The sequence below is a fragment of the Rhea americana genome, unplaced genomic scaffold (assembly GCF_003343005.1).
Source record: "Rhea americana isolate MKP2758 unplaced genomic scaffold, rheAme1 scaffold_111, whole genome shotgun sequence".
NCBI classification, from domain to species: domain Eukaryota; kingdom Metazoa; phylum Chordata; class Aves; order Rheiformes; family Rheidae; genus Rhea; species Rhea americana.
In genome coordinates, this window is record NW_028185162.1 from 1,537,226 (window position 1) to 1,564,292 (window position 27,067).

A 27,067-nucleotide genomic window follows, 5' to 3' on the forward strand; every position below is an offset into this window, starting at 1 on the left:
TACAATCCACCCCACACATGTTTTTTCCTAACCTGTATAACAAGGGTAATGTTCCCTATCCATCTTTGGTGGTGGTGATGTTGAGGAGAAGCTCCAGAAAAGATATCTTGGAGGTAAGGTGGCCATGTCCTTGTTTGCAATTGTGGGCTCACTTGTATACTTACTTGCCAGCCTTGGGCAACCTGGAGCTTGGTTTCCCATTATGCCTGAGCATTTCCATCTGTGACCTTCATCCTGGGGGCTCTAAACAGGCTCCCCCAGAGAAAACTCAGTTGACTTGGCTTTAAAGGTTGAAAGTGAACTGGCACTGCCTTGTAGCTTGCTGGAGTATCTCCAAGCTGATGGTAAAAGTAGCTTGTAAGCGCATTGGTGCCTGTGCAAAAGCCCAGCCAAAGTTTTAAATCTGACTGTATATCTCCAATGATGGTTAATCGCTGAGCACCAGAGATTTACACAACAGTCTGAGAAGAGCCTTTGTGCCTAATGGCCATGTGCAGGTCTTGTTGTAAATGAAAAGCTTGGGACCTCAGAAGTGGTACATGTGCTAAGCAGATGAGTTTCTCCAACAAGGCTGTTTTTGTGAAAGCCGCAACGGGACCAGCAAGAGTGTGAAGAGTTCATACTGATCCTCCTCAGCAAGGAGAGCCTTTTTGCTCTTCTTACTGGACACAGCTTCAGCAGAAAAATAAGCATCCACAGAGCTCACAAACTCAAATGAAGCCTCATATCAGGAGGAGCTTCTGTCTTTCTGCCCCTACTGATAYGGGAGCGAGAAGAGGTCCATGTTCTTTCATGCACGCTGTTCACGTATGTTACAGAACATGCCGCTGTTCTGCGTTTGGCACTGATTCCTCCCTTCATTAGCCACGGTTATTCAGYGTATAAGGGGCCGTTTGTCCCACGCACAGCTGGTGTGGGACGAGACAAGCGCAGCAGAGGTGACAACCCCAGCTGGCCTTGCCTCCGGATCTGCTGCGCTGAGCTACCCGCRTGGGACCCATTTCCCAGCACTTGCTGCAGAGACAGGAGGGCATTTGGAGTGCACAGTGACTTCAGAGCTTTCCCTGAAGTTCTCAGTTGTCATTGTATCAGGAAAAAAAATCCAAGTCTGAGTAGAAAAGTCAGTCCCAGCTTTCTGGGAATGAAGGATCCTTCAGTTACTGTTTTTATCCTTGTTTTCCCCTTTCCTTTTCTGTTCCATGGTTGAAGATACTTCCTTCTCTCCATTACTTGGACTTTTTCTCCCATGAATGCACTTTTTAGTGCATTGACTCTCACACTGCTGTGCTCTTGGAACTACTTGTGGAGGGGCACATGGGAAGGTGTTGTGTTAGCAGGCCTATGTGCACGTACTCAGAGTTCTTTATTATTGGCCTACCTATAGGGCAGTCTTGTTTCTGTTTTTTAACTTCTTTACTGTCAAGTCCCCTTTTCCTTATCTGTGTGATCCCCTCTTGGCTTTAATCATCACTGGCGTACGGAAGCTGCAGTAAGGTGGCTTCAGCAGACCCTGGTTTGCGTGAAGGTTTTCTGCTCCTCTAGAATTCCTCTGCAGTTGTGGTCTGAGGCACGTGGTTTGGTTCCTTGGTCTCTACTTTGTGCTCCAGTTCCACTCCCAGAGTGGCTGTGCCTGTTTCATCATTGGCTCTGTTCAGTGTCTATACAGGGCACAAAATGATGATTCTCCCTGCGCATCTGGGGCCTTTGAGGAGACAAGATATTAAATCACTTTAAAATAAAGCTTGCCTTATTGCTCGCTTTTGTTGATGTACCTTTAAGGTCTTTAAGGTTTTGTCCAGACAAAAATCTAACTAGCTATTATTCCTCTGCTAGCTTGATGATGGGTGTTGGAGGATATCAACTGAAATTTGGGTTTTTTTGAGTTTTTTTTTTGTCTGCGCAAGAAATTCTCCTCATCAGCAATTCAGTTTAGGATTTTGCTAATTATCCTGTGCTTAAAGATATTTCATTCTATGGTTTGTTCTTAGTCATTTAGCCTCCAAATGATCTGCTGATTTTTAGGATGTGGACTAGACTCTTTGGAAGTATGTCCAGGTAGCAACGCAGAGACATGGTGCCTCTCACGCAGCTGGAACTTGCCCTCTAAGGTGTGGGAGAGGAGATGAATATTCTGAAATGAATATTGGAATTTGCAGGATGGAGTCCATAGCTTCCCTAGACACTAGGTAACCAGATTTGTGCCGTGCAGAGTTTACATGGCACCATGTGACATGATGGTTGGCTYTCCTTTATAGAAGGACACGTCCCAGATAAGTAAAGAACAGGTATGCTGAGGGCAGGAGCGTTGTAAAATCAGCTCCTTTCAACTTCAGCATTCATTAACTTTGATAGAAGCAGGAACAAGAGGGAATAAAGGAGAACTGAAAATTAGGTCTGTTGTGAATTGGAGTAGAGACCTGGCTGCAGATACTTTTCTATCTTTTCAGGCTAAAGRAGTTGAAACTTTTCTAATGCAAGTGTCTGAACTGTCTAAGCTTTTTTTCATGGACTTTTTCTATCCTTTGGTGATCTGCATCCCAGTACCTTGGGAGCATCAGTCCTGGCATCTGGTGAGACTACCTTGGGCAAGATAGGAAGGTGATAGGGTGTTATGCTTACATACTACAAGTGCTTTGCAAATGTGAGTTGCTGCTGTATTTCTATAAGGCGGCTGTTTTCTGTAACACGGTGATGTTCCTCATAGGCTCATAACTGCTACAGTATAGAGAGGTCTGCAAATGCTTCTGGATATACTTGGATAATTTTAAACCATACCCAAGGTGGGTGTCTCTGCCTGGTGTTTCCTATTGGCTGTTTCTAGATATTCAATCCGTCAAAAGCTTTAGTTTCAGGGACTAAAGTGGAATTTAAACTATCTGAATATAGTCCTTTGTGTCAAATCAAATGATTTGTTAAAGCAAGGCCAGATTTGCAGGCAGAATCAATCTTTTTTATTAGGTCAACTGATGTGGAAAAAGGAGACAAACTTTCAGGCACRTTAACCCTTCTTCTGGTCTGCATTTGTATTACAAGAATATAGGGACCCATCTATGTGTGGGAGAGTGCATATTAGGGCGTGCGTTCGCATCAGCTCTTGGTGGACACTCTTGGTCTGAAGGCACATCTGGGTGGCGTTCTTGAATGTGCCTGCAAACTTGGTCAGGGAAAAGACTTGTCTTCCTGCATGTCTGGATGCTAGATGTTACTGCACAACAAATAATGGTCTCTGCTCCACAGCTGACTCGTTGTGCAAGTCTGGGGCTAATTACTGAATCCCTCTGTGCCTCAATTTCCATCTGTCAAATGTCACAGATGCCCACCATTCATAAATCGCTTTCAGATTTCCAGATGAGGTGCTGTGTAAGTGTAGAATAGTGTTAGTTTATACATATTGTGCTAGAGCATAATGTAAAACACATGCAACCGAAGAGCCTTGCAGATGTGGCTCTATCAACTGCAAAAGGCAAGGCCTCGGCTGATGATTTAGCACAGCACTAATTGGGCTAAAATAGAAGGTTACTTTTGTACTGGTGCAATTGTCACCGTTAAAGTCCCCGTTTACCAACAGTTTTTGGAGATAACCCAGTTATTTTCCTGTTGAGGGAAACTGTAGTATCTTGGGTCTCAAAGCACAGCAATTTATAGCAAATGTCGRCATTTTTACAGCAGCCCCAATGCTGGCTATCCTCACGCTTCTGGAAGAGGACTGCTTCGTTGTTTATTTTGAATGTGCATTTTGCTTGTCCCGTAGCAGCACTTAGCACTTTTTTGTTGCCTGCAACCTTTTGGGCATATCCTAATCTCAAAGGAGAGGCATTTGACCGAGTCATTTCTATTGCCATTACTGGGTGTTGCATACACAGGAATCCCCATTTATTGATAAGAAAGCTGTTCCTGTGGCTGCAAAGAAACGAGTGCCTGGCAGCTGTTCAACATTAAGTCAATTCTCAAAGTTTAAAGGATTTGTGGGCTGTGATTGTTTGGGTTCGGGCGATTAACTTCTGTGAAGCACTGGAGAGTATCTTCCAGATACGTTTCATAGAAAAGGATGAACTTAAACCAGCTAAGAGATTTTGTTTGTTTAAGTACCTCTGAGTTTTCTAATTATGCTATTGGGGCTAAATTCTTGGTAGGTATAAAGCACACCCAGGAGCTCCTCTGACTGCAGTAGAATTGGGGTTGTTCCTACCATCTGCAACCTGGTCAGATGTACGTGTGAAACTGCAAAGTGTCCCTCTTGTCAGAGGCTTTTCTGTAGCCATCTAGTTTTAAAGCTCTAGTTTGAGCTTTTTTTTGTCAGTGTATTGTTGCCTTTTGCTCAGAAATATTATTGATGTTGCATGGTTGTGGGAAGACGGTGTGGAGTTAAGAGGGTGAGGGTATCTCAGGAGATAATCCAGTTCCTGCTCAGTGTATTGCAGACAGATTGCACCATTCTCCTGCGTTTGTCCATTTTGGGCTTGGAGCTTCCCTGTTCCTCATCAGTGCTCAGAGGGAGGGTCAAAATTCATTGCTGAATCCTCCCCAGCTGTAAGAGTAACATGATACTGGAGCTGAATGTGTGGGGTGGCTGGCGTAGGAGAGTAGGCTGGCTGACGTGCAGCTTTACCCAATGCTTGCCGTATTCCAGGAGAAATCTCCCCTGGCGCTGGGCCTTCATTCGTGGGYCTGAGCACACTGTTTAAGGCAGCAATTAGGAGACTACAGTTTCAAGGTGGAGGCAGCTAAAACCTCAAAATGAAGCTCCTTGACCTACCAGGAATGYGATGTCTCCTGGGGGCGCTTGGGCTACAGTGCTCATCATTGTGTAGGTGTCATAAATCCAAGAAAGCATAAATAGGCAAATTATAAATAACGGCTAGGTCTCACTAGAGAGTAAATAGATATTCATCTGCTGCAGTTGGTCATTACTCATTAAGGACTATGCCTGGGAACACCACCCTGGTGGGCAAAGATGAGAAAGACGGTGATTCCTTACCCCATCAGAGGACAATTGAAATAATCAGTGGATTAAAGCCCTTCTCCCTCTGCTGAGTCCTGCCTCATCSTTTTGTGGCTGAAAGGCCAAGACATCTTGCACCGAAAGAGAAACCCAAAGCTGTAATAAAGGGAGAAGTTTAACTTTTTTTTTTTCCTGATCTTCCTGCCTCAGATGAAGTCAGAGCTCTGTGAAGCAGAAGTGGCCAGACTCCCAGGCCAGAGTCAAGCAAATAGAAATAATCCAAGCTATGGCTAGAGCAGTAGGTCTRTTTAGTCCCTAGATTTGGGAAGCGTTTTGTGAGTTTGGGATTAAAAGTAACGGGGTGGAGGAATTCTGGAAAACGTTGATTTACCAGAGTGCTAAGGATGTCTTCTGATTTATCCCAAAATGAGTTAGAAAAGYACATTGGTGCAACTATTTTGAAAGCTTTGAAAATCTGAAACTCAAATGTGCCTTACTAACCCCAAGTGTATATATCCATTACTGATTTTTTTTCCTCCACCCACAAGTTAACAAGGAAACAAAATGTCCTCAGCACAGCCAGTGCTAGCCACTAAATCTGATRYAATTGTATTTTGTTTTTCAGATTATTGGGGGTGAGGTGATTTGAGAGTGTCCCCAGGCGTGCCGAGTCCGTGGCGTCCCTGGGACCTCAGAGAGCAATCCCCGCTACAGAGCAATGTGGAAAGGGTTCGTCTTTCTGCTGCTCAGATCTATAAAGGCCGATGCAGGGCTCAGAGGAATTTAGACAAAGGCCAGCAAAGGGTAATTAGGAGAATTAGGCAGAGCAATGATCCTGAAGAAACTGAGTATCTCATGGCCTGTRCTGTTTCACTCCAGCACAGTGCAGAGCCGTGGTATGTTGGGCAAGGGCTGCGAGCCCAAAGTAAAGGCCCTGGGAGGAGCGTAAACGCAGGAGAACAGAAACCGCCTCAGGGGAGTCAACCTGAAGCTGAAACATCCATCCGGGAAATCAAAGCTTTGCAAAAGTGCCCTGGGGGCCATTAATAATAACTATTAGAGTGTATCTGCTGTAGGAAGAATGGGCAAATGGGGTGGGATTTGATGTTCAGCTAGGCAAATTCTCCTGAATTCAGATCTTTTTTATTCAGTAGGTTTTTTTAATAGTCTTTCAGCTATTTTTTTTTCTTGACTAAAGGAAGCTGAGGCAAAATGTTCTGGATGAAGAACCACCAGTGCTTGATTGAACATCCTGCATGTAGCATGTTTATGGGCAGAGAACTTTATGCAGGGAGAAGGCGTATAATCCTAAAATGACTTTAATTCTTGCAGACTAGAGTGTAGTAAGACTCAAAGTAGGGGTAGAATTTAAAGTCATAAGTTCAAATTGGAAACAMGATGGACGTTTTTTCATGTTGTGATTAAGTTTGAATGCAGTTTGCTAAAGAAAGCTAGGTTGTCTGACTCTATAGTGTCTTTCTGAAAGATATACTGCAGTTGACTGTGTTTGGCTCGAGATTGCGCGAGATTCTCTAACCTGTGATATGCAGGCGCAGAACTGATATTATACGAGTCCCTCCAGAGTTTTGGGTGATCCTTTATTCAAACATTTTCTTTCTTCCTATCTGCTTTCTTATTTCGTGTTACTTAACTCCGTTTGCACCCCATTGTCACCTGATGGCTTCACCCAGTTAGGGACAGACGGTCTTTTCTGTGTAGGATATTAGCCCAGTAGCTTCTCAGTTTGAGAAGGACTTTCCAGCCCCATGTGGTTCTCATGGGTGTCTGGACTGGGAAGGATGAGTTAGCCAAGTCCCAGTGCGAATCTGCTCCATATCATGGATCAGAGGGTGCCAGAGAAATGAGTCTGGTTCAGTGACCATGGATATTGGATGCTGGATCTTGGTTTTAGCGAGATAAGGATAAAGCTTTTGCCCTTATCTTGTAGAGGGGGGTTTATGCATGCACACTATTCACACTACCAATATACCTTTATTTTCTAGTTTTTTGTTTGCTTCAGTGTGCTTTTCAGCAGTGATAGATACTGGTGAAGCAAGGGAGTAAAGGGCTAACAGGGAGGTCATTTGTACAGCGGCCAGAAGGACTGAGCACCCACACTACCAACAGCATCCCTTGAGAGCACCAAACCTTCAGCAGCTCCCTGGACAGGAGCTAGTTAACAAACTCTTATTGCATAGCTAAAATCCTTTTATCAGTGTCATTTCAGCCTTTAGGCATCCGTGCTGGGCTACATCAGAAAAATGTCCTTGCTATTTCTAAAAATAATARGTAATACCTTTCTAGTAATTTTGTATTGCATCAAAATCCAGCCCGTCCCTGCTAGACCTTGTTCTGACAGATAAAGATGAATTGAACAGGGATCTCGCAGCTCACGGTTGCCTGTGAATGAATGAAAATGACCTAATTCCATATGCTAACACAGTGCAGTCCTAACCAGCAAAATAGGTCTTTGGCACTGTGAAAGAGCACAAATCCCAAAGCTGAGAGCAATTTATATATAAAATTAGTTAGTTGTACAGGAGAGTGCATGTGTGAAATTTTAAATAAAACAACGTGAGTGATGTGAGCTGCTTAAGAATAGACCTGAGTGAATAATAGAGATTTTGAAATCACTTGCCAAACCCAAAACTTGGAAAGAAAAATTATTTGGGACAAGCTGAAATGGAAATTTTTATTTTTTTTAAAATACAATGTAATGACTAAAATAAGATTTTGGATCAATCCAGATTATTTCATTTGACCAGAAGAGAACCATTTAATTTCACTTAAGACTAATCAGTTCATTTTGTTTTTAATTTAGGTGAAATTTGAAATAAACTGTCATTTCAAACCTAAGGGCAGAAATATCTCAGTAAGAAATTATCAAATCATTCTTAAAAAAAAATAGAGAAAGTATTACAGAAATCTGAAAAAGATGCCTATGTTTTCACTTGAAACTATATGCTAAATTTTACTTGGGTTCTCGGAGAGTTGTTATTACTCCAAAAGTGTARTAGTTTCCACGCTCAGAGGAAATGCTGTGAGGTGTTGTTAGCGTTGCTTTTGAACTTGGGATATGGGGAACTGCGTAGTGAAAAGGGAGYGGCTTCCAGTGTTCGGTTATTTCACCTAGAAAGGGAGCAAAAAGAAAGATGGTCTAAATGGCATTTTTTTCCAGTCCATTTTTCTGAAATTTAAGCAAATTCAGGTAGAAGAAAGTTGTAAGATTTAAAAATGACTCTAGGTTTGATCCACTTTTGTCTGGGTTCAGTTGAAGAACTCTTCCTCCAAAACAAAACCTAAACATACTCCAAAGCCCCCCCCGAGTCATCTGATGGTTTCTGTAGGTGCGTGGTGGAGAAGGTGCCACTCCATGCTGCCTGAGGTGGCTTTGGCCATGACGTTTGGTGGGACGCCCCAGGGTGGGAAATGGGCTGCAGCAGTTCCTCTCCATCGCTCCTTCCTCCCACGTGTCCCCCTGGGTGGCGTCCGGCCTCGCTCCGCCCTCTTTCCGCCCTCTTTCCAACCGTGGAAGCGGAAGGGAGGATTTGCTCTGAAGTGCCGTATAAACACGTGGCTGCAAAGTGCGGCTGTGTCCCGCATGTGTCCAGTCTGTGTGCACCAAAGTTAGAGCATGAAACGTTTATAGCTCATCAAGAATGGCAATTTCAGCAGCAGCTGAACTCGCTGCCGTGTTGGGGAGAGGAAGGCAGGTTTCTGCAGCCTCTAAGACATTTGTAGGTACCTAACGAACTCTCTTGCCTTTTTTTTTTGGTTTATTTTTCTTTTTGTTTGTTTGTTTGTTTATTTATTTATTTATTTGCTGTTGGAGCATCACAGCTGTGTGAGACAGGTCTGGGCCATCTAGGTCCCTTTCCTAGACACTGTCTTTACTAAAAGTTGAAAAACAGTAATGCACCCAACAAATAAATATTGTGGTGGCATTACACAGAGAAAATATTGTAGCAGGATCCTAACGATACCAAGCAAAACAAAAGTCAGACAGGCTCTCCTTGCAGAGAAACGATTCCTGCTCTAAGTTACTGCGTCCTTCCTGGTAGAGCCGAGCCGTGGCTGGGATGTGTCCCACCCAGAGGGTAGGAGCTCCTTCTCCTGCCATCCCCTGCAACTTTGATTTTTGTTTTCTCTTCAGACCAGAGGCTACTGGGCAGCCTGAGCCTTCGTCTTCTCCACTGACACTGTCAGCCCTTTGCCTTTCACATGCCCCAGCTCCATTACAGAGCTATAGACATGACTGATACTAAACAAGTACAATTAATAAAGTCTATCTAGCCAACATCTGACTCTCATTAGAGGAAACGTGTTGAAAAAACAGATCCCAGGTTGGCTGTGATTTATGACTTGGGCCTGTTATCCTTCACGAGCACTGGCGAAAGCTTTTGCAGAGAGCCAGAACATAAACTACTTAAGGAAACCTGGTATCCATGTAGAAAGGCTGGAGGGGTCAAATCGGACAAATTAAAGCAGGGTGGAGGTGCAAGTCTGGGTTGGCTGTCCCCTATGGAGGGCCACCTAGGTAGGCACAAGTGATCTGCATTCTTATCTCCACTGGGGTATTCGCCTTGAGCTTTCTGCTGGTGCCGGTGTCTGAAAGTGTTGCTGTTGGCTAAACTGTGTGTGTGCGTGTGCGCCTGTGCACACATGCAYGTGTGCGAGTGACTGGACCAGGCAGTGGTCTGATGGCTTATCTCGACAATGTCCACGTCTAACGTCTCTGGTGCAYGTTTCAAGCTGAGCCCGAGAGTGGGAGTTGCAGAGCACAGGGATGGTGACAGTGCTGTTGTCACCTGAGTATATCACATGGCAACTTTCCTGCTGGATTGTGGATGTCTTTGTCACTTCTCAGCCTCTACCCACTCACTGAGTTGACAGTAAAGCTTACTGTGCTTCCTGCTCCCCTCGGGCATTTCAGGCTTCATCCTTTTCTCCTTCCAAAGAAGCACAGTTGCCTGCATGAGCCTGGAGGAACCCAGCTGCCTGCACTGATGTTCATTTCGTTTTGCTCAGGGGCTGCCCTGTTCTCTTCTAGGACTTGCCTCCCACTTCCTTTGAAAAAGGAATTTTTCTTCAAAATGGCTCTATTCAACTTGTATTTTACTGATTTGCAACAAGGACTTCAAACTGTAATGGTGGGGTGCGCGGAGACGCGCCCTGCTCCTGCAGCACTTGGGCTCCGGCTGGAGCCGCTGTGGTCTGCTTCGGGGAGCTGCGGCKTGGGCCTGCTGCTGAAGGTGCGGGCTGGCCGTGACACCCTCTCCTGGCCGTGCTTGGCTCCCTCCGCAGCGGGGAGAACCTTGGTGGTGCTCCTTGTAGGTRTCTGCTTCTGAAAAACGCAGTGAAAGCTGTGGAAGTTATTAAATGGCAAGGGAGGAGTTCCCAGGCAAGTTTTATCACCTAAATGTCATTTAGTCCTGTGTATGTATGTAACGTTTAGTCCTTTCTCAACTCTGACCTCATGGCCTTACAAAAGAAACTTTACACTAAAAATAGAAAAGGAAACTGAGACTTAGAGAAGGAAAGTGTATCATTCAGAGCACCGAGCAGGTTGCAGCAGGATCTGGGATTGCAATTCTTATGTCTTGATRGCTGACTCTGTGCTGTGCTGTGCTCCATTGCATTGCAAGGTTGGAGTTCCCAGTAATGGCAAAATACGACCTTGAGAAAGCCGGCTGCAAAACCTTTTAGTTATTTAAACAAAGGCTTTGTGATTCCAGAACACTCTCCCCTTTCCTTTGCTAAGAACAGCCTACTCCTCCCCTCTGAATATGAATTTTGGAGTAATCCATCAAGAAAAAGAGAGACAGAGCCTTGATCCCTTGACTTCAGTTGAGCTGTGCAATTTATATCTCCTGAGCATCTGGCTACAGGGAAACCAAAAGCCCTTTTAATATTCTACAGAGACTCTAGGTACACAAGTGAGCGTGGGCTGTCAGGGCAGAGAAATGGGGCAGAGATGCCAAGAGGTGGCTTTGCCGTTCCACAGACCTCTCTGACCCATGACCCCATGGTGAAAGTCAGCCTGATATTTTTACTCCTTTCAGCGCCAGCACGATAATTGTGCTGAAATCATTAGAGTTGTCTTGGTATAAGGCTGTTGGTAGCTACAAAATTGTGCCTGTTTTGTTCATCTGTTTTGGGGTGAGGAGTTTGAAGTCCTCTGGGGCTTTCAGCCTGGAGCTGAAGCAGCTGAAACATGCAATTATTTCATGATTAAATTATGGTATTGCTGCTTAAGACCTGCAAAGTAGGAATGCCAAGTGCAAGGCAGCACCTGAAGTTGGTCATTCACTGCTGTAAGTCGCTTGTCAGAGGTGAATATCCAGAGAGGAAGCTCCTGGTGTCTTGCAAAGTATCTCGGATGTTAACAAGGCTGAAGCTGCAGCGGTGCTGGATCTCAGCCCTTCACTGAGAACAAAACGTAGATCTGTGTCCGAKAGAAGCGGGCTACCGCTGGCACAGGGTCTTTTGCATTGCGTTGCTCTACGCGTGCATCCAGCGAGGGCAAGACTAGCAGAGGGGGATCCCGGGAAGGGAGAGGTGTTCTGGAATGGTAACTGTGAGACATTGTGGAGACTGACTGGGTGTCACGCGATACATTGGGACAATCTCATGTTCGTTATCTCAATTATTTATCCTCCCTGCTGGAATATTTCTAAAACAAATCCCACCATGTGTTTTGAGGTTGGGCTTCATAGAGTGAAATTGCAACTCCTTGCTCAGAGTTTAGCTGGAAAAATACAAATCTGCCAAATAAGAATATGAGGGAAGTAAACTGTGGTTGTGTGTAGCAACAAGTAATGAATTTCTGCAGATATGGAAAGCGTCTGTGCTGGAATTCCAGGTCAGAGAGTATGTGCATTTGCCCCAGTGTTATATTCATTGTATGTGAAATAATGATGTGAGACACTCGAGCTAGTTTTAATAAAGCAGGCTGCTTTCTCCCTGATCAGAAAATTCCTCTTTATAGGTCCAGGCCTTGGAATCACCAGCCATTGGGATTAGATACTAAGTACTTCAGAGCATAGTAGTTTGGAAAGATATTTAGTAGCTTGATTTGTCACCATCTTCTCAGCCTTTCTGCAACAACAGACACCCCCTGCCCTTGAAGCAATCCTCCTTAGCATCGTCAGAGTGAACTTTGAATATAGATCCCATAATAGCGATATCAAGTGTTCATCGTGCTCTTCAYGTTTGAAAGTATTGTCTGTCTTAGCTGAGTAAGTGTCACCAGAGTTTGCTTGCAGGACAATTTGCCTTAGTAATAAGACCTTTTGTATTAGGTCTTCCGTTTTCTGGGTTAGTCAAATGATGTTTGGGTCCAGGCYAAATTCCTTTGGTGCGGAGCTGAGTTTCCAGGCACTTCAAGAAGGAAAAGATAAAAGTTCAAATCTGATTTGGGCTTAATTAGTTCTCTAGCTGACCTAGACTATGTTTTCCCTATTTTTTACTGGTCGTCACTGACAGTAAAATGATGTTAGCACAAACCCATAGCTGTCGTGCAGTGGCACTGCAGCCTCCTGTCCCCCATTTGATCATTTTGTTCCTCTAAAACTAACTTTATGTCCCACAAATACATGTGAGAGGTCATTCTGAGACATCCCTCGAGAGCAGATGGAGCTGCTGGACCAGTGCTGTTCYTGCATTAGGTCTGATGTGGACAGTCGAAGTATTCTCCACTTGCKAGCTGGTTGTTTCACGTCTCTGCAGAAGGATGCTACAAGCCCTTTTTATGACCTGAGTTCTCCAAAGAATGCTTAAGTGATCTATCCGTCTCATATTCTGGACAGAGATGAATTTCAGACAGTCCAAGTCAGTCTCTCTGAAACCTACGGGAGTTATTAATATGTGCAAGCCAGCAGAGGGGAGAATAGGACTCCATATTTTATTTGCTTTGTAACACATCTGGTACGCTTTTTGGCTCTTGAGAGCACTAGAATTATCTTATCTTTCTATGGGGTGAGCAAGATCAAAAGTATGAAGCCWGTTACGTACAGAACATAATTCCCTGCTTCACACACCACAAACAGATCCAGACCAAACAAGCCTCACCAYCACTGTGGGATAGTGCCCTTATGGCACTTGCATATTCTTGAGCCAGTTTAGGCCAAAATATATCATTGCCCAAGATTTGTTGCAGAGAGTAAAAAGATAAATATTATTTCCTCTTGACCAAAAGAAAGTCTGTGACATAATTGACCTGTGAAGAAATTTCTTAGTCTAAGCRTGGCTGAACTGTTAGATGCTTCATTTGCAAAATGTTGGGCATTATGAATTGGAAGGTATATGTCTAATTCCTTTGGGAAGCTGCACAGCTCCTCCTGGATATTTTTTGTGCCTCTAGGGGAACAAGGAGAGTGAATTTCTTTGAAAGGTTTATGCAATGGGTGATTGGTTGCCGTTAACATTCAAGTAATCTTTTTAGACTGTAAATCAGTAATATGGAGCAGTCAACCTTCCTGGCCTATGAGCCACATGCTAAAATCTTCGTATGACTGACAGCCCTGAGTACATACCATATGCTTCATAAAACTATAAAACTGGAAAGTGTTTGTGAGTTCCTCAGGGGTTCTAGATGTTCCTCAGGGGTCCTAGTGTAAAATGGGCCAGGGCTTGCCAGAGGGACAGGTGAGTCCCAGGCATCCTTGGTCTGAGCGCTCATGTTCACCTATTCCTCCCCATAGCTAGGTGCTGCGGTTACTCAACATCTCCTGCACTGATGCAGCCTCTGACTGAGAACTGCACCCAAACGGTCTGTTAGTAGCTCARCAATTATTGGTCAGCCCTATGGAAATACCTATGGAAATCCTGCTTTGGTGACCTTAAGGGAGAACAGACTCTGGCGCTTAAGGAGACCAGAACTGCACAGAGATACTTATTTCTCATCTGTGGGACATAAGCAGACAGTGATTCATCATATGAGTACAGATGGTTTATTCTCTGTAATACTTTATGTTACAAGTCATTTTCCCTTTTAAAAAATGTTGCACTTCAGAAGTTGTGATAGGTGAATGGACCAGTCTGGAAAGCTTCTCTGATAGCTGGGAACGTGCAGTTCAATGTTACTGCAGAGTGATGGGAAAGGGTCTTGTTGATCAAATCTCTGTTCAGGGCTTTATCCTACTTCACTCACTTTAAAATTGCTGAAATGAAAACAGAGGAAAAGCAGCAGGCCTCCTGTTTAGATGTCCTTTGTATCAAGCAGTCGTTTTAAACCGCACTCAGAGCCCATTAAGTTAACGTTTGTTCTTGGGAAGGCATCCTGTCAAGATCCCTTTGGTGGTTACTGCCTATCTATTGCTTCTATGCTGTAAAGTGAGATATAAACCACTTCATGCTGTAGCTTTGGTCTACTTCAGCCCTGAGGTCTGTCTTGTTTCTTCTCRCTGTCACTGAGACTGATTATTTGTTATGGGAGTGGCAACAGGGTCTGGGAGCTTGAAGATGGACCAGGACTCCAGAGAGAAGGGAATCTGGTACATTCATTGGTTTCCTAGGCATTTCACCAGGCACTAGTACAGCGGTGGGTGGAGCAGTGGCTGCGCAGCCTGATGTCCTGTGAGGTGGGAGCACATACTACGCCTGCTTGTACTGGTGACAGAATGTGTCACTAGTACTTTGCTGTAGAGACACAACAGGTCATACTGGTTCTTACCATGGAAAGTCTTAAAACTCATCTTTTCCTCATCTACTTCTTACCATTGAGAACAATTCCATGTTCCGCACCACTGAATGTCTAGAAACAAAGATACCTATAATGTATCTGTGGCTACTTACGTATGCAATAGATTTATACTTATTTTCCCTCCATAAGTGATCTTGAAGCACTTTTTTTTTTTTTGTGTGAGTGTCTTAGATCAAAAGGAGATCAGAGATTGCAGATTTAAAGCTGTAGATTAAAATGCAAAATATGCAGTAATTACATTGTTTTGCTTTGTTCTTTCTAGAATGCATGAACTGTACAAGACTAGCGGATATGACTGAGAGGCTAAACACACTTGAGGCCAAGGTAAGGGCATGGCTTTATTGCTCTTTTTCACAAAAATTTCTAGGAGTTTTATTGACAGATCCCTGGAGAAATCATACATCTGTCTTTCCACCCAGTGGAGGGACTGCAGAGCTCACCCAGCTGCTCTTCTGATGTGACGCAAAGTGATCCTAGAATAACCAGCTCTGGGGGAGAGAGCTGTTTGGTCTTTACAGTTCAGCTTTGCTCTTGAGAGGTATAACCAGACAGCCAGCTAATGCTTTCTGTCTGCTTTACTGCAAGTTCTGAGTGTGCCTGCCCAGAGTGAGACCAAAGGTAGGTGGCTAGGTGGTACCATCAGGACAAAAAACTTGCAGTAAGTGTCCATCCTTAGCTGTCACTCTACTGCCATGGGCTTGGGATGGACAGTCAGCATTAGCTGTGCCGCTGGTCGGAAATAACTGCCTGTGGCTCTTGGTTGGAACATGTTGACATCAATCACTCAGGTTTTGCCTAAGAAACAGAGGGCAGCCTGAAGCTGCACAAAAAAATCTCTTAACTAGTTAATAATGGAGGGATGTAAAGCAATGACCCCCTTAGTTCGGGAAAGAAATAGTCTGCAGTTCTGATCTCTCCTTGAAATGCCTTGTAGAAGCCTTACTGATGTGGAGTGCAAAATGAAGGATGTCATTTTTTTCTGAGGACAGTTGTTCTTTTGCTTGCTATTGAGATATTTTTCATTCCTGGGTTTTATGCCTTTTCTGAGAGATGGGAGGTTTTTGAGTATGGTTTAGTGGAGAAAAATATTAAGGGCAGGCCTTCATATTGTGTTTTTCTGCAAATCGTTTTAATTTCTACCTACTGTGAGTCAGATAAATTGTTACAGTCTAGCAATGAAGAAGCTGAGTCAGTCAGTCCCCTCTGATCTCTGGTCCCTCCTGTGACAGCCCAATCCTGGTTGTTAGATAGAGTGCTTGGGTCCCTTTTATGGCGTGTGCTGCTGTTATTATTCATTAACTGATGGTTATCAATGACATAAAAGAATTTGGGGAGAAACCTTTGTGGGGGGGGGAGGAGGGGGGAATGCATAGTGATTTTGAGGCCAGTGCATGATATTCTGGTATTTTGGGAATTGTCTGAGTTGAAATGAGCAATGTTGTCTGGAACTTCCTCAAAGACCTTCAAGGTTATATTTCACTATGGGAAAATGAAGTGAGGGGGAATGAAATTCTGAGGAGCTGAATTGTTCGAGTGAAAACAACTGTTTTAGTACAAAGGACAAAGATGAACTGGGTTGTTTTGCTAAGCAGTGAGACCTGGCATGTGGGTGTTCTTTGGCAGCTATGAGCTGGAGGCATTAGGAGAGAAAAGAGGGGCTGGTGACTGACCTCTGCGTGTGCAATCCTGGGTCCAAGTAAGACGAGAGACCAGCCTCAGAGAGATGTAAATCAGCCCTCCCATGCTTAGCCTGTAGCCAGCTATACCTTCCTCGGCCTTCCAGGAATTTCTATTTTTGGCTTACTGGAAAATCATAAGAAGAGACTTGTTTCAAAATCTAGAACTCAGCCTCTGGACCCTGTTGGCTTGTGCTATTCAGTACCTGTGTCAGATAACAAAATGTAAGAGGCTAATGTCAACCTCAGTCAAGCCCCTGGTGGGACTTGGCAGAGGAGGAGGAAGGTCCTACCTGCCTAAATCACCGTAAGAAGACTTTACTCGAGAGTGAAACTTCAGCTCAGTCGATGAGTTTGTGTTGCAGAAATSAAACTGGCTTAAATCAGGTGACATTCTCATCACTGGAAAGCAATCTGCTCTCTGGTGCTGGCAACAAATGCCCTGTTCCCCAGGTATTTGGGAAATGCTGGCTGCTTTCCTTCTATGTGGGAGCTCGAATGAAGGCAAGAACACATTGTTTCCTACTGTAACCTAGGACACTTGTTGGGAAGCGGCTGGAGTTTGTCCTGATTGGAAAAACAGATGTGCTATCCTTAGGAAATGCTTCTGAAGAAATCCCATGTCAGCTGCTCTGTTCAAGAGGGAGCACAGGCTCATCAGTGAACGCTGTGTGTTGACAGCTGATGACTTTGCAGTCCTATGGACCATCTGACACAAGGAACAGTGAGGTGGATGGCAAAGGTGAGGTGGGTGGTGGAGGTTGGCAAAGTCCAGTGCCAAGATATAGCCTGCTGGACCCTGAAGATGGCATTCAAAGGGCTTTGGTCCTGTCTCAGTCTCAACTGGAGCCAGCAGAACAACACCTCCTCTCTGCCTTCTTTATCATGGAGCTTTGAATAGCTTGGAGCCAAAGATCACAGAGTGACAGCTTTCTGCCACAAGAACTGCTCCAATCCTGACACAAGCTATGGCCTTCCAAGTCTCCAAGTAGCTAGAAAGCTGTTGAATAAACGGAAGGAACAAAAGACTTGCCCAGCTGGTGGAGCCTGTTGTGCTCAAGGGATCCAAGACATTTCAGTGGTGTTGATTCTTGTCAACTCCGCGGGTTGATCTTGGGCTTAGAGTGTTGTGTCTTTGTGTGTTTTAGCGCTGCAGTATTTTGCAGTTCCAGATACTTTGTAATGCGAAGCAAATGCTTCCTCTTGAGGCCTGGTTGGCACGCAGAAGGAGTGCTGTCATCCTCTATTTTAGCCATGTGCTCTTAAATGTAAGCATTTGTGTGTGACATCTCATCCTTACTGCTGCTTAAAAAGTTACAGCTTGGAAGACTTGCATTTCCAAGTCAGCCTTTCTGTAGCTTGATAATACTCATTTATGTCACACCCAATCACAAAAACAAGGGAAACCTATGTACTTTGGGGAGCTTATAAGGCAATATAGGTTGCTGTTGCTGTGATGGATTTCCTTCTGACTTTACTGTACTACAACCCAGACCCAGGATGGGAGCAAAGCTCCCATTTTTAAAACCTTTGTAATTTGTTTCTACTAATGCACTAAAGAGGCACATCTCTGCAAGGGTGCCTTCTGCAGAGCCACGCAGCAATTTAATCACCCGCCTTTTGCCTTCCACTTTGATAAGCTCTGAGTGCTGTGCAAAAATCAACTGTAGCACTTAAGTGGAGAGTGAAGCAGCGTTACTTGAATGCTGGTGCCATACACAAGAGAAACATGCTCATTTGCCCTTGGTGGATTTAAGTTCACACTTGGTCTACGTGGCAATACAATGCCCTCAGTTGGATTAGGCCAGCACCATTTAAAAGGTGCTTACCTTTATTTGCTATTGTCTTCAATCCTGTTCTGGATTTGGTAGAAAGATCCATATTTTGTTGAAAGAATGGTCTGGATGTATTGGCTGTCTCTCAGCTCCCCAGACCATCATCTTGTAATGGCATGTCTCACCACATGACCAGCTTGAAGCTGTTCWGGGAAATACTGGAGTGATGGAGTGGGCTCACACAGAGCCCTTGTGGTGCATTTTGAGATTGTGATACATGATGCTGGTGACTCGACAGGGCTGTCCCCTCACAGTGCTGTGGTGGAGAAAGGCAGAAAAGGAGGTTGACGTGCCAGCTGACCAACTTCGGTGAACTTCTTTTTGTGTAACAGGAATCCTTGCTTTCCAGTGAGGCACCAGGCCCTGCAGTGTGGGCATGATTCATCTCACTGCAGCTTAAGAAGTTACAGATTGGAGACTTGTGTTTAAGACATTTATTAATGTGATTASCTAAAGCTGCCAGAGTAGGAGAGAAGCCACATGAACAGCCAAAGTGCATCTCTATGGCATGATTTCTTTCCTTCAGGCTTTTTAGGGATGAATAGAGAAGGCTTACACTCATAGAAAGCTATTCCTGCTAACTCTGGAGTTTCCTAGGTGGGGTACATACTTCGTTATGGAAGAAAATATGTCCAGACCCTTCTTGCTCATCTTGCTTTTACAGCAGGATAAGAGCACAAATGGAAGTTAACACAAAGCAGCTGATGGATTCCTGTTTTCTTCGTCTGCCAGTGTGCCTGCACTTGCCTTGTGGCCAGTGGAAGGTGGTCCATGGTACCTTCACATGCCATCAGAGAAAGAGGGTGGGTGCTGCAGGATAGCTGTCCCCTGGCAATTTTCTACTCTATCAACACACATATCTAATGGGACTTCTGGCTTTTCTGGCCTTAAGAGATGTGGAAGTGTCTTGCTGGATTTGAGAAAATACAGAACTCCTTTGCTGTGTGCGTGCTGTGGTTGAAGTATTCTGCATGGGAAACTTTGAGATAATCACTGGATTATTTATGACAAACCCAAATCAAAAAAAGAGGAGGCATTCCAATGATGTGAGGGGGGACTTGCAATTCAAGAGTATAAATCAGAAAAGGTCACCCATGAGTGACTTTACTGGTTTTCCCTTTTGAATTTCAGCCCAGCACGATAGCGGTCAGCTCAGGGAATGGCAGTAGATAAGATCAGCCACCTCAGCTGGCCAGCTTCAAGTGGATCAGGCCACTGGCATCTCCTGTAAGTGCTCTGTGGCATGTGAAGACAGTGTAGACTTGTTCTAACTACTGCAAAGGCACAAGTGAGAAGAAACAGGTGGCAAGCTACTTCCGAAGGCGCTGTCGGCCTGGGCAGAAGCGCTGGCCGAGAAGTCTTGTTTAACGGTAGGTTAGGCACAAGTGAAGAACAATCTCTCCCTCACACCTCTGCAATGAAGGAGCTAAGAGCCTTTCTGGATTATGTGTGAGGATACATAAAATTCATGTTTGTCCTCCAGGGACTGTGATGGGCAAGTGTATGTGAAACTTAAGCTCAGCTGTGGAAGCAGAGGCTCTAAGTCTGTGATTTCTTCCCTTCCCCTCTCCTCTTCTGCATATTGTTGCAGCCATCCTCCTAAAAATGGGGGTATAACCAGAATTGCTCTCATTTTTCCTATTACAAAGACAGRTTGGTTCATCCAACTTGTAAGATCAGTGTCCAAATGAGGTAATAAAAGTAACCCTCTGATGTTGTGATATGAGAGTTGGCTAAGGAAGTGAGAACCAAGAATAAACATAGCGAAGATGGAATGAAAAATGATTCATTAGGGACAAGGGCTTATATAGCCCTTGGGGAGGAAAGAGACAATGAGAGATGGCTAAACGGGGAGGCAAAACAACCTTTTCCCTTTTCACCTTGTACTCTTGGTAATGCTGGCCTAGGTTGCCCTTGTGGCTGTATGGGTTATTTTGGCAAAAAATGAGCTGAAGTGAGTTAGAATGAGGTTGCATTCTGATCTCCGCTGTTTTGAGTTACCCTGGCCTGGATGCAGGTTGAGATTTGCCCACTCTGGTTGATGCTAGACTCATCTGTGGGTSTGATTGGTAGTGTTAAGCTTGAAATCTGCAGGGCGTAGGAATTTTTGTCAAGGAGGATGTCCTGGGGCCGAGAAAGTATGCAGAGAGGGAAGAAAACTACCCCCTTGCCAAAGCCCAAGTATCTTGAATTTTACTTCTTTTCCATGACATCTTGCTTGACATTACTACAATACTATTGACCACCTGGAGCCTCAGTGGTGGGAGGGCAGAAYCAACCCCACTTTTATTTCAAAGGTAAGCCTTCTCCTTATGCCAACACAGCTTCTTAGTGGGAATAGGGTACAGCCCTTCCTTTTGGGCTATGATAATGCCCTGAGCCTCGTGCTGCCCTCTAAGGACTAAGCCCAAACCAACTCCACTGAAACTCCAGAGAGCTGAAGTGGCCACAGGAGAGCAGCACCTCTGCCCGTGGTGTGCAATGTTTACTGGGGAAGCAAGCATGCGGCTGCGTAAAAATTTCTGCGCCTTTAATTCTCCACCAGCCCTAGTTTTTTTCAATAAACTCCATCACAGGGTTACAGGCAGTGTGATGTTAATCCCAGTTTTCGGTTGGAGCTTGAATACAGCATTTGATCTGAGTTGATATAGCCCAGCCTTATCTCCTGACACTACTTTTGAGATGCTCGTGGCATTTCACTACAACTTTAATGCAGGGAGGTAACATTACAAATCCGGTGTCCGATTGACTCATTGTGTGATCAATGAATGACATGCATACTTCTTGCATGAAAACAGTCCTTGTAATGTGATTCCCCATGCAGACGATTCTGGAAGGTTTTAAAGAAAATTTTTGCACTGTACGTAATTGTGATCAATACATTGCTATTTATATAAAGTCACTCCATTCATTTAGAAGACGTGACCAYGCAGCACCTTCACTACCCTGTATCTTTTGATTATGAAGCACCATTTTTTTGAGTTTTAATGTAATGGTTGTACAAAATGATTTTAAATCTACCCCATCTTACAAGCAGCTTAATGAAATACTGACAGCTATCTGTGAAACTTTATGGGGTTTGCCTTTTCCTTCTCTGATGGACGTTTTAAAAGGCCTGCTGTAGTACAGAAATATTTGGAAAATAGAAAATATTTCATGGTACTGTAGCATGGCTGGAAGATACTCTAGGTCTGAAAACCCAGTTTCTTGGCTCTGAGGCTGTGGCTGAGACTAGAGAGCGAACATTAGTGGTTGCTTGATAATTCAAGGCCGTTTGTGGGTATTGCAGGYTATATGTTGGATTGCCACTTGCAATTATTTATTTTCTTTCTATTCTGGAGAGGAAGATGGCTTAGGGAATCTCTAAAGTTTCCTGATGACCTTGCACAAAGTCTGCTTTTCCCGTTCTGACAGTGCATTGAATTTAAGGAACATTTTAGGCTATTAGGGAGCTGGCTGTATAATAACCAGCTGGTTTTAGTAACAAAAACAACCTTAAATCAATCCTCTAAAATTTGTAATATTTACTGAATTTCTGCAGGTCAATTAATATAACAAATGTGCCTAAGAATAGGGAAGGCCACATTTTTGTAACTGATTTTTAAAAGGGAAGACCATGAACCATAACTGGGTGGGCAAACCACACTTTTTTTTTTTTTTTTTTTTTTTTTTTTTTTTTTTTTTTAATCAGTGTTCATATATGAACTTTCCATCTGTCTCCTTGGCCTTTACTGCTTAACAAGCAGTAATCATGCTTCCAGTTAGGGCATTTGAAGTTCAGATAAAGGCTTTTCTCTCATTTGGACATGCCTCTGTCCTTCAGAATGACATTAACAATCTTTTCATTCTCAACTCTAATAATTATTGGATCTTATTTCTTATCACTGTCAGACTGATGGGGAAATCTGTTCCCTAAGACTGTTCCATGTGTTCGGCAAATGCTGTAAATCATTTGCCAGAACCGTAAAAGGGCTCTAAAGAGCTCCTGCTCCACCACCACCCTCATGCAAAGGCTCTTCAGTTACAAGGTCTACATTTTTATTCAAATGTATTTAAAAWTTTTATATAATGACTTTGAAAATTTCTATTTTCCTGTAACAYACAATTTATTTTGCCAAGCAAATCTCACGCCTATGTTGGCAGATGCTTTTGTATGTCTACTACCAGGGAATATTAAKTTTACCAACTTTGTTTTTAAGGAAGAGAAATACTCCTGTGGACAAAAAGTAGATTTCAGAGAGGGGGCTATGTGAGAAGCCCAAGAGACATAAGGGCTCAGATCCTTTGCTTTGCCCAGAAATGCAAACTTCCACTCAATTCTCAATCTGAAATTCTGGTGGAGCTTCTTAAGGAAAATAAGGTCATCAGAGAAAAGTGACTTGGAGATCATTATTTTCAGCTGAGTAAAAACCTGATTTGCACCAAATCAAGCAAGGAAAGGACTAAGCCCCTTCTCTTTTACACTTGTGGCACTTTCTTCTTGCAGCTTTCTGTTTAGAGTTGAGTGAAGGAGGAGAGCTTGCAAGGCAGCTGCAGCCTATTGGAGATGACTGATGCAAATCTCTCAGCCACAGTTGAAGGCTTCTCACCTGATGAGAAGCAGAGAGCAGATCTTAAAGCCGTTGCTGAGAACAGATGTTACTTTCACGAGACTGACTTCATCTCAGACTGGCCTGGCTCCATGTCCGTAGTGCTGTTACATCCCCAGCAGGTGACAAGCAATAAATTGGGCAGAGAAGAATGATGTGATTTGGGGGGTAGAAGGTTATAGCTCTGGTTTATTTTTATCAGGTGTTTTAAAATAATAGTCAGGAATCTGACTTCACTCTGAGCTCCTTTGTGTAGTTTGCTCTGCAATGAACTCAGCACAGCATCAGAAGGGTTTCTGGATCCTTTCCACATCCTGCTTCTCCCCTTGGCTCTGATGTGGAGGGATGCCAGTGGTGGCAGGCACTGGCAGGTGGGTGCATGGGCTCATGACAGCAGAGGCAAATCTCCAATTCACAGCAATAGTAGTGAAGCTCCCCAAGCACCTCCAAGAGCTATGACCCAGCAGGGCTGTGGCCACCAGGAGCCTGCCTGCAGGGAAGAGCCCGTTCCCAGTTCTCCCCTTGCTACTCTAAGTCCTCGCTGCTGCCTCTCCAGCAAAGCCTCGTTGATCTGATGATACACCAAACTTTGCCTGGATTTTACCTAAACTAGACTGGCAGCCTGTGGTTTTGTTCATCATGTTCTCCAATTGCCTCCTGGAAGATTCCAGTTGATGAAACAATCACTTGCTGCGTCCTCTTTYCAGAAATCCCTTAGAGCTGTGCAAAAATCTATCTTTGCAGAAAGATCGTGAAATACATTACCTGTGAATTGGCAGAAGCTTTTGCTTCAAATTTTTGTGTCTTCCACTCAAGAGCTGATGACATAAACCTTGTCTTTTGGTCTGCAGTGGGTTAGTATGATGACATCAGCTATTGCTCCTTACATAATTAATCAATATAATGAGAACTCCTCCATGCACTAATTATCTTGTCCTCTTTGGCCACAGCCTGTAGGATGCAATAAGGATGAAGTCACTCAGGTTTTCTCTCGGCACTCGGTTCATTAGATTTTGGTAGACGTTTACTGCGTGTCTGTTGGCTTTTGAAACCAAGCAGTCAGAATTGTGTCCACATTGGAGCCTTCTGTTCACAGGTTTTGTAACGCTACAAAAGAAATAYTATTCTCCATCAAATGCTCTAAAAAACCCAGTTTAGTTTTGTATCTGGATAAATGATTAAAAAAAAAACCCTTATATTTGCCAAATAATTTGCTATATAGAAAGATATGTCCAACCAGTTATGCAATTACCATTATTAATCAGCTTGTGTCTTTACAAGATCAAGGGAACCTCATTTTACATTGGAATTTTTAGCTGATGAGCTGGATTCATGCACATTTTCTTTCCCTCCTCTTTAAAAGGGGTAGAGGGGAGTTCATTCTGTCAGTGCTTTGAGAGACCAAATATCCCCTGTTTATCAATTAATAATATCCATCTGGATTATGTCAAATGATCCCCCTGCGTTTCCGTGGATTTTTATCAAAAGAAAAAAAGCAATCTGAACTCTGATGTATCAATTTTGAAATCTTTGGAAGCCGGGATGTTCTTTCCTTGTTTCTAGCACCTACTAGTTATGGGACATCAGGAATGCAAGCAGAGGACAGATGAAGGGAGGAGGCTGTGTTTGTGAAATCTTCTTTTGATGTGCAGGAACAACCAAAGTAGGGTTCCTGAAAAGTGCTACAAGCCAAAAACTCCACTGACACTGAACATCTCAAGAAGATGAAAACCTTCCTCCCAATTCCATTGTCCCTGGGCTGAGCTTTTGATCTGACGCAAGAAATGTGGTATGTGTCTGAAGTTTAGAAAGTTTATGCTGGCAAATGCAAAAGGGGGGAGGTGGGTTGAGTAAGCTGTGACTGAGCTGCAGGCATGTAACGCTAATGCCCCAGCTGAGGACCTTGCCTGTGAGCAGGCCCGGCAGTGAAGAGCCAAAGTTTGAGCCATGGGAGAAGAGCCAGTGCCAGATGCTGTGCAGGCRTGAACCTAGTGGCTCTGCAGGACTCACAGGGCCCAGGGTTGAGTTTTGCAGGCAATAACCTCTGCCTGTGGCCTGCAAGCTCCTTGGCCGGTGCGGTGCGTTAYCCTTCCTGTGTTCCAGTCATACTTGCATGCTGTCTCCTCCATTGGACACGTCTCCCACTGGAGTTCTGGCAGGGGACACAGTCCCAGCATTTACACTTCTTCCAGATTTCTGACTCTGTCTGACTGCATCGGGGGGTGGAGGGGGTGTCTGGAAGCCAGAGAAAATCCCTCATGCTGCTGGGACTTCTGTTGCCCGAGACTCCAGCAAGTCCGTTTAGGCTCCGATTTGACTTTTTATTTCCATATGTGTAAAAAGATAAGAGTCCGAGTGTTTTGCTGACTTGAGACCGTCCTTCAGCTTTTGCGGTGCTGTGCAAACTGGGAGAAGGCCTTGCTGTCTTSTGCAGCGATCAGCCCTGCCTGACACCAGAGGTCCTGCCCTTCAGTTAGTGCTCAGCGGCTGGCCTAGTTCTGCTSTGTCCTTCTGCAGTGGGTGACGACCATTACCCACAGCATCAAGATGCATTTCAATCATTTCTRTGGTGTCATAAGGATGTTTTCTGCCTCCATTCTCCATATCTTTCCTAATAGCTCTCGTAACTCTTAATAGTAACACAGATAGGCACTACTTGGAATAACAATTTCAAATCAAAACTGTTCATTCTTCCTGAGTTGGTCTTATCCTCCTCTCTCCTGCAAACTGTATTGGCTAGAAAATGAAAGACTTTAATACTGAGGCTTTAATACGTTACACGTTTTGCTAATTTGCTTTCTGGCTCTAAGCCTCTGTGGTATCATTTTCCAGCAGTTTACTCAGAGTGCTAGAAAATTCCCTTTTTTTTTTATTAAATGAAAGTGGGAATTTTCCTCGGGTCCCCTGACTATGGCAATGGCAGCTTTAAGAAAAACAAAGTAATAGAAAATAGATGAATGATTCTGATGCTTTTGCAGTAATGTCCAAGGACCCTGTTTGTGCTACATGTTATACAAGCTTATAATAGGACATTCCTTCTTGAAAGAAGTGTGTATAGATTGACATTTTTGGATGTGACTAAATCCCTCATGCTTTTCTTGCTGTAATTTGGCCCTCTGCGTCCCACAGAGGTGAGAACTGTCCTCATTTTGTTTTGCTTTTCGAGCACCCTTTCAGTTCTAATTATAAAAACTAGAATTTCTCAATGATATAAAGTCCAGAGATTTCCCAATTTGAATTGCTTTGTGCCCAGGGAAAACAAGCTTGTTACTATGGCTAGAGCTTTAATGACTGTTAAGTGTATATAGTCAATTTATAAAAGAGCATACTGGATTATTCTGTACATGCCTTTAAATCTTTTACAGCATTTATCAGCCGAGTGCTCATTTAAAACATGTTGCTTTAATGAAAAGGATACTCTTGCCACTGTTTTGTGTTGATTACGTGGTAACACATTTTTATTATCACCCATAAAAATGATTTGGAATGGTTCCACTCCAGATGCAACCTTCGGCAGCRCTGCGCTAGCTCTGCTCGCGCCGCCGCCGGAGGGCTCCCGACCCCGGCAGCCGACTGCTCTCTGACCACCGCTGCCGGGTCCCGCGGCACGTTCACTCTGTGTCTAGCRCTGGAGAAGCCTGTTGGATAAAAGCAGGGATCGCTGGGGCCTGGTTGGGTTGCTTTTTGCTTCCTTACCACTTACRAAGCAAGATCCTGGATGCACGAACAAAGATCCTTGCAATGAAGGAAGCATTTTGCTTGTCTGCAGCAGCTGAGGTTCAGTTCCCCCACACTTAAACCAGCTCCCAGTTTAATTAGTGTCCGATTCCCTCCCATCAGGCTAGTGTGTTCTGCAGGAAGGTCATCATTTCTGCCTCTGCTGTAATACTGACCCTTGGCGTGCCTTCTAGTAAATAAGTGATAAACACTGCAATAATTGCAAGCTAAAAACGAGTAAGCAGAGCCAAATCACTCTCATTTATAATTGCAGTGTGATTTCATTATGTGAAGGCAAGTGTGGTATGTAAAAACTAAAAATTGTCAGGATTTAGTGGAAAGTTTCAGTCATATTCTCTCTTATTTTCCTTATTTTCCTAAATCAGTATTTGGTTAGGTGGTTTCCAAACAGGATGAGACAGTGCTATAGCAGATCACTGTTACAGCGAGGATGTTAGCACGGCTAACGCGGGGACCGTGAGCGCCCGTGCTGCCCCTCGACTCCGTTTAGCTCCTGTTGAGCAATTGAGGTAATATTCAGTTTGCAGTAGAGCGTCTGCGCTTGATGCTCCGGGTCAGCATTTCTGATCAATTTGTAATTGAAG

At 44.0% G+C, this 27,067-nt stretch overlaps 1 protein-coding gene across 4 annotated transcripts in view; it reads left to right on the forward strand.

Moving 5' to 3' along the window:
* The window catches only part of COL26A1 (collagen type XXVI alpha 1 chain), a 178,712-nt gene that overhangs the window by 118,774 nt on the left and 32,871 nt on the right, over positions 1-27,067 (forward strand). For all 4 annotated transcript variants that reach the window (XM_085315201.1, XM_085315218.1, XM_085315224.1 and 1 more), the window contains exon 4: positions 14,908-14,969. In XM_085315201.1, the coding sequence (XP_085171327.1) occupies positions 14,908-14,969 (62 nt within the window). The remainder of the gene's footprint in view (positions 1-14,907; positions 14,970-27,067) is intronic.